The following is a 15,567-nucleotide window of genomic DNA, read 5'->3' as shown; positions in this document are numbered from 1 at the left end:
CACATACTCCACAAGATGGCATCTATATACAGTACATCAGTTTACCCTCCACGGATATCTAAAATTAGAGATGTAACGGTAACAACGAAATAAGCTAAATAATATGATATCTAAAACTTTTATTATTTTGATTTGAAGTGAATTGTAGAAGCAAGGACCTACTCCTGACTGGTTACACACTGAACACACAGAACATAGCCCTGACTCCTGGATGGAGTTCATTCAAGATTCAAGGTCAAATTTGTTATCCCCGAGGGCCAGTAATTTATAGTTGAATTGTTTATTAAGGTTTAGCTAAAAACAAGCTGTATTCAGTCAAATATTGGTGTTTAATGAAATACTTGGGAAACAAATAGTTTCTCTGAAGTAAATAAATTGTGGAGTAATTTCGAAGAGTCAATAGTCGATTTTATTTTGGAAATGATTACCGGAAGTCATTAACGCACTGAATAAGTCCTCGTGTCTGCGTGTTCAGTTGCCTCCTCCTATCCTCTGCCGGCTTTTTGGAGGAGTTTCAGTTTTCAGGATGGAGGAGAGGAACCAGTCGGATCTCGTCAGTGCGCTGTGAGCTACAGAAATAAACAGCCAACTTTTTAACACATGAGTTTTGTTATGATCCTTTTAGATCTGTTACCTAGTATTATTATTTTTAATTGTTTGAATCTATGAAAATGAGTAGAGACGGAGAGAAAAGCGTAAAGACGGCCATCCGGAGCCAAAAACAACCACGTACGCAGCAGCAGTTTTCTCTCCAGAAGAAGAAGAATTCGTCCCTGAAGGATGAACTCTCCAAAGACTCGCAGGCAGGGAAGGACAGTGGGAAGGAGATTAAATCAGCAGGAGTGCTGGGGAAACGAACAGGGAAAGTGTCGACAGGTGCCACGGTAGATGGTCAGAAGAGCCCTGCGGCGCAGAGGAAACTCTCCGACGCCAGTAACGCTTCAGAGGACCTAAGCAAAGACTCCGGCTGCTTGTCCGGGAAACTTTCCTCCTCGGACAGCAGCTCGGAGATCTCAGACTGCACCTCCGAGGGCAACAAACAGGAATCTCCGAGCTGCGACAATGAATTAAGCTGGATAGACGGGAGAGCATATGTGAGGCCTGACAGCGAGGACACAGGAGACGAAAAGGCGTGCGTAAAGGCTGCAGGAGATCCGTGCGCCCTCCAGCCGCATCCTGGAGGGGGAATCGGTTTGTTTGACTCCTCGGGGACGTTTCTGGAGCTCATGATGGGAGAGACAACCGATGATCTTGTACGAGAGGTGGACGATTTGAGATCAGAGAACGAGTATTTGAAAGTAAGTACAATGTCACCTTTACCATAAAACTCAAGTTGTAAAACGTTGTTACACATATTTGTATTATAATTATAATTATTATTATTGCTTGCGTCTGTGAGATGTATAAGAGACTTTCAGACTGAACTGCAGAGGGATTTTCTGTAAATGCTCCTGTCAGTCTTCATTAGAGAAGCCAACACAGGGGATGGGAAGATCTGAGGCACGAAACAATAGTCAACATTTCCACTTTGCTGTGATGAAATGGGAAATAAACGATTAAAACAAGACGCAAATGATTGCCCTTTTACTGTCACACTTAAAAAATAAGATATTATAGTCTATAGCTATAAGTTCATTTATGTAATTATTGCCATAGACTTGATTATACCTTGAGTAAAAGAAAAAGCTCTGCCCTCCCTTCAAAGTGTTTTTGATTTGTTTGGTTTATTCATTATGTCACTTGAGTATTATTTTACTATTTTCATAGTCAAAAGATTCAAATTGGAGTTTACGGAGTGTAAACAAAACCAATTGACTTCATTAATTTTTTGCATTTTAATTTACTACGTCAGCAATCACACAACACGTTACACTTTTATAAAGTGGTAAGATTTTCTGGAGAGATTTCCAAAAGGAATATCTACATTTTTAAGCAGGAAGTTGTTTTTTTTTGTAAATCCTGTCTTGCAGTTAACAAAAAAAATGTCTTTAAGGATGCATGATAGTTTTTAGAACCCCCATGATGATTTCTTGAATTTCCCTCGGGATCAATAAAGTATCTATCTATCTATCTATCTATCTATCTATCTATCTATCTATCTATCTATCTATCTATCTATCTATCTATCTATCTATCTATCTATGAATGACATCACTTTGACATCATCAGGGCAATATTCAGATTTGTAGTCTTAAGCATCAGCTGAGACTGACTCCAGTTACAAGTGAGTCATCATGCCTGTGATGTTATCAGCATTCAGTTTGCTTCACCTTTTCATTTGTGTATTTGTAACACCAAACACCTGTAACATGCTTGATGAGTAGATTTATTAGAGTAATCCTTTTTATGTATGGACTCAAAGTTTGATCCTTTCCTTACAATTTAGCACTAAAAGCTCCTGTGATAGACTTTTATGTTTGCAATGAATTTAGCGCCCCCTAGGGACAAAGAGATACCTATTGTCTTTTACTGATTTTTTTCTGCATGTCTTTTTAGTTAAAATCTCGCTTGAATTTAACGGTCAAGTGTAATACTATTGAGAATATCTGCAATTGAGAGTGCAAAAAAAGCTGTGTCTGCCATTGATTTTAACTGATATTGTATCCCAAGGATAGTGTTATGCATTTGAATTTGTATTTCCTTCAAAGATAAGAATTACTACGTGTTGTTGTTTTTTTGGCAGGATGAAGTGGAGGAGCTCCGCTGTGAGATGCTGGAAATCCGCGACATGTTCCAGGAGGAGGAGGTGTACCAGCTGCAGGAGCTGAGGATGCAGCTCGAGCAGGCCAACAAGACCTGTCGCATCCTTCATTACCGCCTCCGCAAGGCCGAGCGCCGCAGCATCCGGGTAGCTCAGACGGGTCAGGTGGACGGGGAACTGGTCAGGAGCCTGGAGCATGATATCAAGGTCAGACGTCATCTTCCCTTTCGTCACAGTCCCTCCACCTCTGTCTGTGTGAGTGAGCGATCGTGTGGTATATAAATAAAAACTCACTAACCAACCACATCCAGTAAAAGCTCCTTCTCAAAAATTGGACTATGTCTGAATCACAGCAGTTCCACTCCAACATCAAAGTGAAGATTTCGTGTCAGTTCCACTTAACTTTTTCTTTTAGCTCTCGGAACAGTGATTGGGTTGTTCTTAAATGTTGAAGGACTTTAATCCTTTGACAGCAGCCTGAGTCAGAACCGCCTGCATGCCGTAAAAACCTCCCTGCTGCTTTTTCAGGGCCACAACAATTTCATTAGTTTGAAATGTCTTCATCATGCTTCCTGTTTGTATTTTCGTCCTCAGATGGTGTAATTATGTGGGGAGTTGTTCACCATGAGTAGAACGCACACAAGCACAATAAAGATAATTAGGTCAATAATGAGACTGTGTGGTGGCAGCGAGAGCCCAGCAGTGCATGGTGGTGTTAAATTCCCAAAACTTCCACACCCCCCCCCCCTCCTCTTCTAACCCCAATCCAGTCATGAATTCCTGTCACAAGTTTTTCCTTGTTAAGCCTCCTGTTTTGTTTTTTTCACAAACCAACTGCTGCATAACAAACATGATGCAGTTATAACATAATGTTCATGAATGTATCAAGGACCAAAAGATTTCTTCACAGCACACTTTCCTGATAGAAGCCCCTGGTGGTTACTGGGGCGCTGCCAAGGGGTCCCGACACATGTGCCCATGGCTGTGACTAACGAAACTACAAGTGCAAATGCAAAACCTCCATAAAAAGAGGGAAAAGGGACTCCAAAGTCCTCTCTTATATAATGAGACAAAAATGACTGCACCATGTAAAGGGACAAAAGATTATAAAAAAAAAGAGTCTTGGTGTCATGTAGGAGGGGTTGGGGACCTTTATCTTCTGTTCCCCGGGGGCTGTCTCATAATGTGTCCATTATTGGATCTACAATAACCTGCTGACTTTTGCTTTGTTTTCAGGTCGCCAAGAGCGTCTCTATGCGACTGTACAATGAGCTGGAGGTGGTGCAGAAGAAGAACTCACAGCTGGAGTGGGAAAATGAGGCGCTGCGGGAGAAGACACAGGAACAAGAAGTGGCCAAACAGGTGTTACAGGCTGAGATGGAGAAAGCCAGAGAGGTGAGATATACCATCAAAGCAGAACATCTGATCATATGAAGGGCCCCTGCCATTTATTGAAAATTATTATACTTACTTTAATGTCACTTGGGTGTTTAAGTGTCACGAAAGCAATGACCTCTAGTGTTGAGAATGAAACCATTACAGAAGTGCGAAAACCTGCAGTTCCTCAACTTGAGGCTCCCTGCAAAACACAAGGAATCCCCCGTTATTTCCCATATTAACATGCCCATTTTACATTCAAGAGAAGAATGTGATTACAGGCTGATTTCAAAGCACGGGTCTGTAACGCAACAGAGGGTCATAACTTATTCATTCAGATTATATTAAGTTCTTATAGTTATAATTTAACATCATAAGGGACATTGCTGATTTGACTGATTGGTGGCATTCACTAACACCTTGTCTATGTTTTCTACAGTCTATTGTGTATCTGTGAGGACTCATCTTTTTACAAAGGTCGCTCTCATATTCATTTGCTGCCTGACGAGAGTTTCTCATGTGTTGGCTCCGCTTAACAAAAGTATTTAAACCTTTCACGTCCAGTGCTCGTCTGCTAAAAAAGTATCTTTCAAGTAAAGTAGACGGCATCTTTGTCCAGCAGTTCCACTTTTATAATGGATCTTGATAGAAACATAAGCTGCTGCCATCCCTCTGCTCGGGAATCCTTCACCACATTTCGGCTGCTACACAGCTGCAGCCATCCCAGCCAGTTGTCCCCTGTAAAGTCAGGTGACACATGACCCTGGTGAGGCTCAATGATACGAGAGGCGGAGGGCACGGCCAGCAGCTGCCTGGTGCCACGGCAGGGTGAAGCAGCCTGGTATGCTGAAGCCTGAACTCCAGGCACAGCTGATATCCTCAGCTGAGTGCACAGAGAAAAGGGAGTGAGGGTGCGAGAGATTACAAAAATAGACTCTCTCTCTCTCTGATGCTTTACCCCCTTTCTGCTTTTATTAAGCTAAGCTAAATCTGGATCAGCTTGTATTATGGCATTCATATAGGCAACTGTTTGAGCATTGACATACTGACCTACAACCATCCCCTTTTGATGCTTTTCTCTAACAGTGAACACCACACCCTGACAGGTTGAGTTTCTAGTCCACCTTTTGTTCTTGCGGCCTCCTCGTGCCTTCAACGCTCCTGATAACGATTGTGCACTTCTAATCCAGGATTCAGCGCTTTGGCATGATCTTAGTCTGGGCTACTCATCAGAGACAGCTGCTAGTCCCTTTGATCCCAACAGGGAAATCCACTTAGATTACCTAATCTAGGAGCACAAACACAGTGTCGATCCATGTGAAGAAGAGGGAACCTTTTCAGACTCTGCAGGAAATAAAATTTTCTGTGACTTTGTTGGAAACACAAAATCCCTGACAATGCTTCAACGCAAATAAACCCCCAACATAAGCTATAAGAAATCTTATTTTGATGAGCAACACCATTTATTACAAAGATCCTTTTCATTTTGACCGTACCTATTTTTTACAGTTCAAGCCTACATGAAAAGACTCCTTATGTTCAACACTTCTCGCCTGCAGAAGATGACTATTATTAACGCGATGACATCCTGTCTAGTGTTTATGAGCGAGACAATGCTGCCAGACAGCAGCTAACATTCCTCTCATGCTCAGACTCAACAAAGAAACTCGGTCATTTGAAGAAGATTCAGGCATCTCAGAAAGAAGCAGACATGATGGACATTTTACATTCTGTTTATTCGAAAGAGAAAAATATTATGTTTGACTTTGTGTGAAAGGCTCCTGTCACTTTGCAGACAAAGGATAATGACAAGATCTAAATCATTATTTAGGCCGTCCCATTAATATGAAGCCAAATGAAACTGAACAACAAAAAGTCACTAGCTTCCTCTCAAATATAAACCTGAACATAACCATGTGGAGTTATTTATTTATTTGTAAATCTAGAGGTGTAAAATCCTAATTAGAGAGCATTACAAGAGCTGGCAGGCAATGTCTTGGTGTTGGTGGTGTTTATGCTAAGCTAAGTGTCTCCTCGCTTTAGCTTCATACTGACCAGACAAGTCTGTATCCCCAGTGATGTCTCAGCAAGAAGTTTTGACTTTTATTTGTATTAAAAGATCTAGACATGTATCTCAGTGAGCTTGAGACAAGATTTCATTTAGGTCTCTATTTATCTAATGTTGTTCAGTATAGCCCTGTTTCTCATCACAGAGTTCAAATCAGACCAGCATGTCATCTCCCACTCTTTCATTCCTATATATGCCGTCTCTCTGAGGCTGTCCGACCTAAGAAGGCAAAAATACCCCCAAAATAACTGAATATGACATCAATTGCGAGACAAATGTCTTCTGCTAAGATTTAGTGGGCATGGTTTCAGTAAAGTCTCTATTAAGTTGTCCTGTGTTGGCTGCAAAAATGTCTCAGAAACTGTAGCAGGACTTGTACATTGCTTAAGAAATCCAGACAGTTAATTAGCCTTGTTATGATGGCTTATCAATAACAAGTTGCTCAGTTGAATCTTTTTTGTCTTGTTGCTCAGTTGATTCACCTCTTTGTCATATTTTTACTTTTCAGGGCACTCTGAAAAGGAAGAGCATCCGATCAGCGGTCAGCAGGGCTGAGAAAAGGCTCTCTCAACAGATCGAGGTGTGTTGTACATGTTTAATTTGAAAAGTAGCTGCACCCATGAAAAACACGGTGCAATTTATCTTTGTCAAAATTATATTGATTTATTTGTTTTGTTTTCAAGCAGGATGACAGCGCCGATCTCAGGTGCCAACTTCACTTTGCCAAAGAGGAATTAGCTCTCATGTGCAAGAAGCTCACCAAGCTGGTATCAGAGAGTGAGGCAATGCGGGAGGAGCTGGCCAAATACCGCTCAGCCTTCGGTGACGTAGATGCCAACACGTTTCCTGAAGGTAAACGACACTCTGCCCGTGCCAGGGAGGCCGAAGTCAAAGTTCACCTGAAACTGGTGGAAGAGGAGGCCACACTTCTGAGCCGGCGAATTGTCGAACTTGAGGTGGAGAACCGAGGACTGCGAGCTGAAATGAGTGACCTGAGAGAGAAAATCGGAAAAGCAGGAGGAGGGGGGGAAGAGGAAGAAGAGGAAGAGAACCGGGAAGTGGTGGAGGAAAGTGTGTCAGCTTCCACACGGGGAAAAGACAGAGAAGGAAGGGATCAAAGTTTGAAAAAAGGATGCAAAAGTTACGAGAAGGATGCAGAGAAAAGTGAAGAGAAATCTTTGCATGGTAACAAATCACGGACTGAAAGGACGATGGCTGCTTGTCATATAACCCGAGAAGGTCCTGTGGGTGGTGAGTGGGACCCTTCGGACACTCCTGATATTGAAAACAAGAAACTTGAAGAAGATCTCAAAGGTATGACGATAAATGACTTTAAAACTCTTCTGGCTCTCAGAGATCATTCCTGCGTTTTGAGTTCAGCCATCCAGCTCCTGATGCCACCAACAAAAAATGGCAACTCCTCATCCCCTTCAAGTGCGTTTAACTCTCCAACAGAGATGGACTCGACCAGTAAGACTCAGAATATGTTCCCCCCTTTGAACGAGGCTTTTGACCTTCTGCAGGCCATGCTGATGGGATTCATAGGGAGACTGGAGACGCTTCTGACAGGAGAAGATTCAGGCAAACTTTCTGTTCACAAGGACAGACAAGCTTTGGAATCCAACTCTTTCTCCTTTCATTCTGGAGAGAGCCAAGATCGTGACATGGATGCAATGAGTAAGCAGGCGGGGGTTGAAGATCTACGCACCACAGAGTTTAAAGAGCAAGACAATCCAACGGGAGCAGCATCTTGCCTCCAGTTAGACCTTATCAGCAGCTGCAGAGATGCAAAAATGCGCCTTTCGTTGCAGATTCTGTGGATCGTCCATCAGTGGTGTCAAGTCAAAGGACCTGGAATTGAGGGAAAAGAGGTATTCATATCACAAGTTGTGTATACTGTATAGTCTCAGAGTTTCTTAACTTAAAACTCCTGTGAGGAACTTTTGGTATGTGTTGGTTTTGGCGCCCCCTGTGGATAAAGTGGCCCCTCTTTTCTCTTTGCGTATTTTGTCCTTTACGTGGAAGCATACTGTATGTATATGCTTTTTTTTTAACCAAAAGATCTCAAACTTCAAACAAGTGTCAAATGTTTCTCTGATATGAATCTTTGTGTCTGACATCTGTCCCACTGTAATGATTCCTGGCACTTAAAATAACAATGTAGAAGTATTTTATCTAGTGGCTGGCGATCTGTTTCTTAACCTGGGAAAAGAAAATCCTCATGAAGCTTTAAATCGCTAAATATATCTTTTTGTTTCCATTCAGGGTAGAGACAAAAGCATGTATGTGCTGCGAGGATTGTTGCAAGACCTCAGCGCAGAGCTCCAGGATGACCCAACTAACTTTGGCAGTCAGGTCAAGGCCACGCAAGGCAAGACAGCTGAGGTAAGGATGTTGTTTACCCTTCCAGCTCCTCCCTGCTGCGTGGGAGTCCGTGCGAAACAGTTGGATGTCGTGACGATGATCTGTCTCCCTGACCACAAGTGGTCGTGACTCTGTGTTCAACAGGCATCATGTAAAGACTCATGCCAGAGTATCTAGGCTAATCTCTTGAAGGGGCTGCAGCCAAACAGGACACGGATGTTCAGATGTAAAAAGATGCAGCTGATCCACTGCATTGTCCAGACTTAAAACATCGCTGTTCATGATTCAGAGTTGAAGCTCCTTATACCTCTGCTTCACCTTGTTGCTCGGATGCAAATAAAAAAGGAAGTTTACAGCATGTCACATAAGAAATGCAATCTGGCTTTTGACAGTTTGTGCTCCCTTTGCACAGCACAGCTCAAGATCTGCTTTGAAGAGAAGGATTAATTTCTCTAATGGCTGTTTTTACTCCTTATCCCACTGGCTAGACAGTAACAGTAATCCCTCCTTTCCTCAGAGGCACGACTAGTTTGCCATGAAAAAACAAGACTTCCAAGTATAACTTTCCGAAATATTCATGTTTTTTTGTCTGTATTTCTCCTTGCGGCCTGCAGCCTTCCCTCAAACAAAGCTTGCCTACTATGATAAACACATGCCAAGAAGAAAGAAGACAACAAACAGGATGTCTTCCATTGTTACCCTTTGTTTACAGCGTCATGTTCTTCTTCTTTGTTAAATATTTTTGCGGGCTACAAATGCTCCTATGATGTCGAGCTAATGCACAGCTAATGCAGCTCTCACTAGCCAGCTTACACCCCGCCAACCAAGTACTGTTATACAAGGAAGATCAGAGTTCACTACACCAAACTGCTGAACCCAACTTGTTGTGTATGTTCATTTTTGCTGTCAAAATTTGAATTGAATTGAATTTGAATATAGCTTTTAAACGCTCTTCCTTGGCTTTTACAGCCAACCTCAAGTGGCCATTCATGGAATTTAATTTTCAGCAGCTTCAATGTTGGCATTGATTTTTCTGTTTGGTTCAAACTATCTGAGTTGGATTAACGTCTAGGTGCCTGACAAACCAAACCAAGAATGACGCCTCACAACAAACTGAAGAGTATCTTGATAAATGCAAATATCTTCATCAAACCACTTTGACAAATTGAAAGCTGTACAGGCGGGCTTTTTTTCTCTTTTGTACTTGTCATCTTTTTAGATGCAAACAGCAGAATGCAGAGTATTTACACCATCTCCGTTTCTTTATTGGCATGCAACATGTTCTCCTTAAAAAAATGAAGCACTAGACATACTGCGATAACAACAGTTAAAGAGTCACTTATGTTATTACTATTCACACTAAGTGTCTGTACTGCAATTTTGTCATTATTAGCCAATAGACTATAGATATTCCACTTAAAACCACAATTTTACACCTCAAGCTTGTCGTAAAAACTGATTCAGAATATCACTGAATATAATTGAAGTGATCATATGGGGAATGTTTGTTAGTAAATATAATTTCATCCAATGTTTCCTGAGCTATAGCAGTCTGCATAAGGTAACACTTGTCTTGACAAACATGTGTTTGCTCTTCTCTGTTCAGAAGACTGTCAGCAGTATCTTTCATGATAAACAACACTCTGAGGCGGACAGGTCAGTGTGCTCTTTACGTCTTGTTTACTTTGTTCTCCAGGTCTCTTTGCTCATATTTCATGGACCACCTGATGTTTTTACAGGGCTTACAGCTCCACATGGAGAAGGAGACAGTTTCCTCCACTCAGCTGGAAGAAGAACTGGTGCTATGTGTGCCAGGAGGCCGCCCAGCTGGACCGAGAGGACCCGGTTAAGACGTGGGACCATCTAATCATGCCGCTCAGCTTCCCTGATCTCGACTTTGAGCAGATGTCCCTGGAGAGGAGCCACACTGCCCCAGAAAAGTCGGCCTTCAGAATCTACTACAGCCCCCCGTCGGCTCGCAGGGTCCAGTTGGCTCAGCAGAAGCAAAGCCCGGCCAGAGACGGCGAGTCTTTCAACTCAGCCTCTCCCTGGTGCACGCCGCTAACCTCCTTCTCTCAGCTCTGTCTGGGCTCGGCTAATAACTTGAGTGATGACATGAAGGAAATGACAGCAAGCTGGAAGCAGGCTGTGCAGAGCAGCTCACAGGAGGTGAGAGGGAGACTACAGGGGCGGAGACAGGAGGGGGCCTGCTCGTGCACTCAGACCCACATGAAGCCTCAGATGGTCAGTGTGGGGCTTCAGACAGAAGGGACACACGGGTTAGTTACCACAAGAGGCAGTCCATCCAGAATCATCAGCCCGTCCCTGCTATCCGCCCGCTCTCACCACATCTCCAAGTCACTGGATGGGTCACCAAGCAGAGGGGAGCGGTCCAGAACCTCCACCTCCTCACCCAAGCTATACAGAAGACACTCTTCGTCCAGTGTATCCTCTCCTTCCTCATCCACAAACTTCAGCTCCTCCTCCTCCTCCTCCTCAACTCAGTCTACCTCCAGAGATAGAGCACTTTGGAACATGACTCATCAAAGTCCGAGCAGCCTCTCATGGTCCCGACAGAGCAGTCTCAGAGGACAGAGTCAGAGCTCTGTTAGCAGCACCAAGCCCCCCAGCAAATCTGCAGGAGCGAACCGCTACGGCATGGTCACAGAGTTCTTACGTCGAGTGAGCGGACGGGTGGACAAACCGGCTCCAGGATCCGGGCAGAAGACGAAGAGTGGGCTGAAGAACCTGGAGCGCGTTCCAGCGAGACTTCCGTCCGCTCCGCTGCAAAGGAACGACAGCGTGACGAGGATCGTCAACCAGAGGTTCATGAAGCAGAGAGAGGAGGCCGGCCGAGCTCAGAGGGAGGAGAAGGGGGGCGGTCTGGGCCAGATTGTCCGCCACAGCCAGAGTAGCTCCACCTCCGAGGTCAGTGTGACAAATGTGTACTTCTAATTTTACACAGTTCTGATACCTTAAAAACACACCTGCTGCTGAAACATGTTTTAAACAAAGTGGACTCACTGACAGAATCACCATCTTTGAAAAGCTCAAAATAATCAGTGTTTATCGACAACATGTCAGTGTAGGAAAACACAGGCATAAATTATTACATTCATGTCAGCTGTACCCGTTTCATCGCGTGCCTTTTAGCTCAATGTCCTCACATTTACTGGGACACCAAGTAAATGAACAGAGACAATGTTAGAGTAAGAAGTAATACCACAGATTTTCCTACGATGACAAGTTGAATATACCGACTTAAGTGACATCACACAAGGCAAGTTATCAACTATTCTCTCTGCAGCCTTTAGTTCATATGTGCAGTAAAATTGGTAAAAGGTCTAATTGGACTTCACGCAGAGAGCATGAGGTCTTTCAGACTTCTTAAAGTCAACGTCACAGCAGCCATGGGTGTGAATCTGATCTCTGGTCATTGTTATTGATTACGGTTTTAGACCGCTTGCTGGACAAAAACAAAAATTCTAATGATGTCAAGTTGGGAACTGGAAACTTAAATGGTTAATTTATGATAACATCCACATCGTTTTATTGTTAATCAGCTTTTTTGTAATGGGCCCAGTAAGCTCCCCACATACTGATACCATACTGAATTTCTACAGATTAATCTCTGTTTGCTTTCTATCTCGTCTAATTCCTCTTATCTCGTCCATCTCTGTAACCAGGATAGAAACGACGACTGCAGCTCCGGCAGCACGTTGACCTTCTGCTTTGCTCGTCCGTCTCGCGCCGTCCAGAAACAAACATCCAATCAGAGCAAACTCCCCCATCACAGATACTCACCTCCAGCGAGTGTGGCTGGAGGTGACTCCACCTGTGAGTGAACGGGCGGCGAATCAGCAGCCACAACGATCCTTCATGACAGCTGAGAGAGCGGCCAGTGATGGAGGAATTTAAAATCTAATCTTCTGATGTAAACACTGCTGTGAGGCAGGATGGCTGAACTGGGAGAACTGGTGGACTGTTCGCAGGATGTTTTAGGAGAACGTGAAAACGTAAACTTTATGCTTTCTTATGATGCAATTCAAACCCATCCTCATTTACAGACTAGCATCCTCTTAAGTTACCTAATAATATATTTACAATTTTAATACTTGAGTAAAATTGATTTAGCACTTATATTGTGAATTGCAGATTTTATATAATCTTTGTAGTTTTTGTCGAGTATAACCTCATATTTTGTTGATTAAACTTCTCAAATCAAATGGCTTTGTTGTTCTTCAGTCTTTCTCTGAAGTCTGTCGCTGCAGAAACATCTCTGCAGGATCAGCATGACAGGGTTTCTGCTTGTTGCGTCACATGCTCAAAGAGGAAAAAGTTAAGTAGTTAATAAGATAAGATTTCCTCGCGTGTCAGGAGCATCATCCCCGTGCCTGTCTATCTAACTGTCTTCACTTTCACTGTCGCTGCAGCCAGCACATCAGAGAACAGCACTTATATATATTTAAACAAATCTGGATATAATGTTTGGACTCACAGTTTGAGAAGCAGCCACAGATTATCTTTGAGCAGATCAGCTGAAACACTTTGTCTCTCCTCACAGTGCTCAAGGACGGAGTGGGGGAGGCAGGGGGGGGTCACACAATCATGTGGTGTCAAGTTTCTGCTGCAACACGTGTTCATCGTTCAATGTCACACACACACACATATACACAGTGGAGGGGCCTGTTTCCAATCATAACCCCGTTTCTCAAATGATGTGAAAAGGTGAAAAAAAATGTGCAGAAAAACAGAAAAGTAAACAATTTTAAAACATCTAATTAAAATAGAATAACATTTAAATGTAAAACCTTCATTTTCAACTTTTGTTAAAGTTCTGTGCAGAATAAAAACATGTAAGTGATGAAGTCACAGTGTGGTCAATGTTTAAAGGACAAGATCATAACTCATTGTGATAGTCTATGGAGGGAACACATTCCTGCACTGCACATTCACAAACACCTGTCAAATGTTACAGGTAACACGAGACATCTTCCATTATTCTAAGGACATTGTTGAATATTTATAAATTGATTTAACATGTTGCTGTACACATTAATGATTTAATGTTTACAATGATATGGTACCAGGAGTTTATGAAGCTATTATACAACAATCTTCAACATCTTCAACCATACGTTGCAATAAGAAACACATTGACATGAGACATGTTTCAGGATTTCTGGAACATCTGAGCACATCTTTTCATTACTCAAATTATTGTCTGCAATATTTTTGAAAAGCAAAGAAAGTCAAATGACCTATGTTCAGTTTTGGTCTGCTTCTCGTGACCTCAGAAAACGGATCTGTTTATCAGATTAGAGACCACGTTTTATTTCAGATAATCCAGGGGCGAGAGATTATCTGAAATAATTCTACTTCTAAATTTACTTTAAGAAGCAGAAGAATTTTGTAAAGCTATTAAGAAGCTCTTTACCCTTCAAGGTTATAAAGAAAAAATGTCAAACTTATACTCGTCACAAAATATATTTGAAATCTACTGAAAAATAACTAATAATGTAATTGTTTTAATATAGTATAATATAATGGACCTTTACTGAATCGTAAATAAAATATAACAGAGCATAGAAGTTAGGTTCGTTAGAAAAGAGCTTGTATAGTAGTGCTATTTACAAAAACATGCACTTCATACGTGTCACCTGAGGGGGCGCTGTAGCCACAGCTCGGCTCTTTCTGCCTGCTGTGCTCCTTCTTCAGAGACATTTGTTGATTCATAATAAAGACACACACGGAAGTGCTTCTCCTGTCGCTGATGTCTGCTCTTTATTTCAAAATTTAAATAAGTGGGTTAATTTGAACATAGATGGGAGTTTAGATGGAGTCTGTTTTCTCCAGGTTTGACTCTTATGATTTTGAGTCTGATCGGCGGTTTCAGGACGGACTGAAGAGTTTCAGCAGCAACAACACGGACAGTAAACAGCTGGATCTGAAACTCTTCTTCTACAACAGGTAAAGTCAGTCTGTGTCTGCAGCTTTAAATGTGTTTATAAATCATGTGTTTTTAAGGCTAAAGTGTTCAATTTACCAAAATAGCATTTTTATGAAATCCTCTCTTTTTCATTAAATATAACATTTTTATTTATGTAGAAGAAAAAAATACTTATTAACCCAAGAGTGGGATTTCAGTTTTACAGTCTGTTATTGAACATGTTACACAAGGACTAATGGAGAGATGTCAGAGTGAAGGGGTTGCCCAGAGCTGCTGGTGCCTTGCCCAAGGGCACATCGGCAGTGCTCAGGAAGTCAACTGGCACATTATCACCAGCAGGACTTGAACTGGCGACCTTCCAATTCTCAACCCTAGTCCCTACAGGCCCAAGTTATGCATCTGATGTTCAGATTGAATAAAATAAATAAGACACACTTAGTTCAGTACTATGTGAACAAATTCCCCCTGAAGTTTCAGGTTAAATTTTTACAATCTAACTTTGACGACTCTTTCTGTCCTCTTTGTCATCTCCAGGTTTGTGGAGCCGATAGATCCAACCAGCTACAAACAGAGGAGCTCTTCTTCTTCACGACTCGTAACCTCAGTGGATGTTCAGCAGCTGGACCGGGGGACTTCTTCAGACCCGGACTCTGATATCAGTGAAAACCAGACATCTGAAACATCTGCTGAGACAGAGGTGAAGCCGCTTTCCTTTGCAGAGGTAATGAAACTGGTGCAGGAGGGTAAAGAAGTACCCGGAGTGAAAAAACTGGACATAAAACCGACCAATCAGAGTCCCACGCCGTCTCACATGGACAGAATACTGAAGCCCTGGGAATTATCATCAGTTTCCAAATGAACTTTTTACTCTTTATACTACTGTGAACTTAAACATCACTTTTTCATCAATAAAAATCAGTCGACATGATGTGGTAAAATCCAAACTAGGATTGAGGTTTGTTTTGGTAAAATAAAGGAGAGCAAAATGTTCTCAAATAAACCACATTTAAACTTCACCTGACATATTTTATTTACACATGAGATATATTCTTTAATATAGTTTAAGGTTTATTACACGACAGAACACTGAGTAGGAACATATTTAGC

At 42.2% G+C, this 15,567-nt stretch overlaps 2 protein-coding genes across 4 annotated transcripts; both read left to right on the top strand.

Moving 5' to 3' along the window:
- The first annotated feature begins 185 nt into the window (after positions 1-185).
- Positions 186-12,740, top strand: LOC306833726 (uncharacterized protein). Of its 3 annotated transcripts, none has more exons than XM_079359212.1 (9): positions 186-1,298; positions 2,684-2,908; positions 3,938-4,096; positions 6,655-6,726; positions 6,833-8,017; positions 8,412-8,531; positions 10,117-10,166; positions 10,250-11,438; positions 12,197-12,740. In XM_079359212.1, exons 1-9 carry the CDS (start codon positions 666-668, stop codon positions 12,353-12,355), a joined length of 3,792 nt encoding a protein of 1,263 aa, XP_079215338.1. In that variant the 5' UTR covers positions 186-665; the 3' UTR covers positions 12,356-12,740. The 3 variants fall into 3 exon arrangements, with proteins under 3 accessions (XP_079215338.1, XP_079215339.1, XP_079215337.1); XM_079359213.1 differs by having other exon boundaries at positions 6,830-8,017; positions 10,120-10,166; XM_079359211.1 differs by having other exon boundaries at positions 6,830-8,017.
- Positions 12,741-14,226: 1,486 nt separating this feature from the next.
- Positions 14,227-15,404, top strand: LOC306834406 (uncharacterized protein). Its single transcript, XM_079360300.1, has 2 exons — positions 14,227-14,480; positions 14,995-15,404. The coding sequence occupies exons 1-2, from the start codon at positions 14,347-14,349 to the stop codon at positions 15,317-15,319; spliced, it is 459 nt and encodes a 152-aa protein (XP_079216426.1). The 5' UTR covers positions 14,227-14,346; the 3' UTR covers positions 15,320-15,404.
- Positions 15,405-15,567: the final 163 nt, after the last annotated feature.

The sequence above is a fragment of the Symphodus melops genome, assembly GCF_947650265.1.
Source record: "Symphodus melops genome assembly, chromosome: 13".
NCBI classification, from domain to species: Eukaryota; Metazoa; Chordata; class Actinopteri; order Labriformes; family Labridae; genus Symphodus; species Symphodus melops.
Note: the sequence above shows the minus strand (reverse complement) of the source record. Positions and strands in the feature narration are given on the sequence as shown.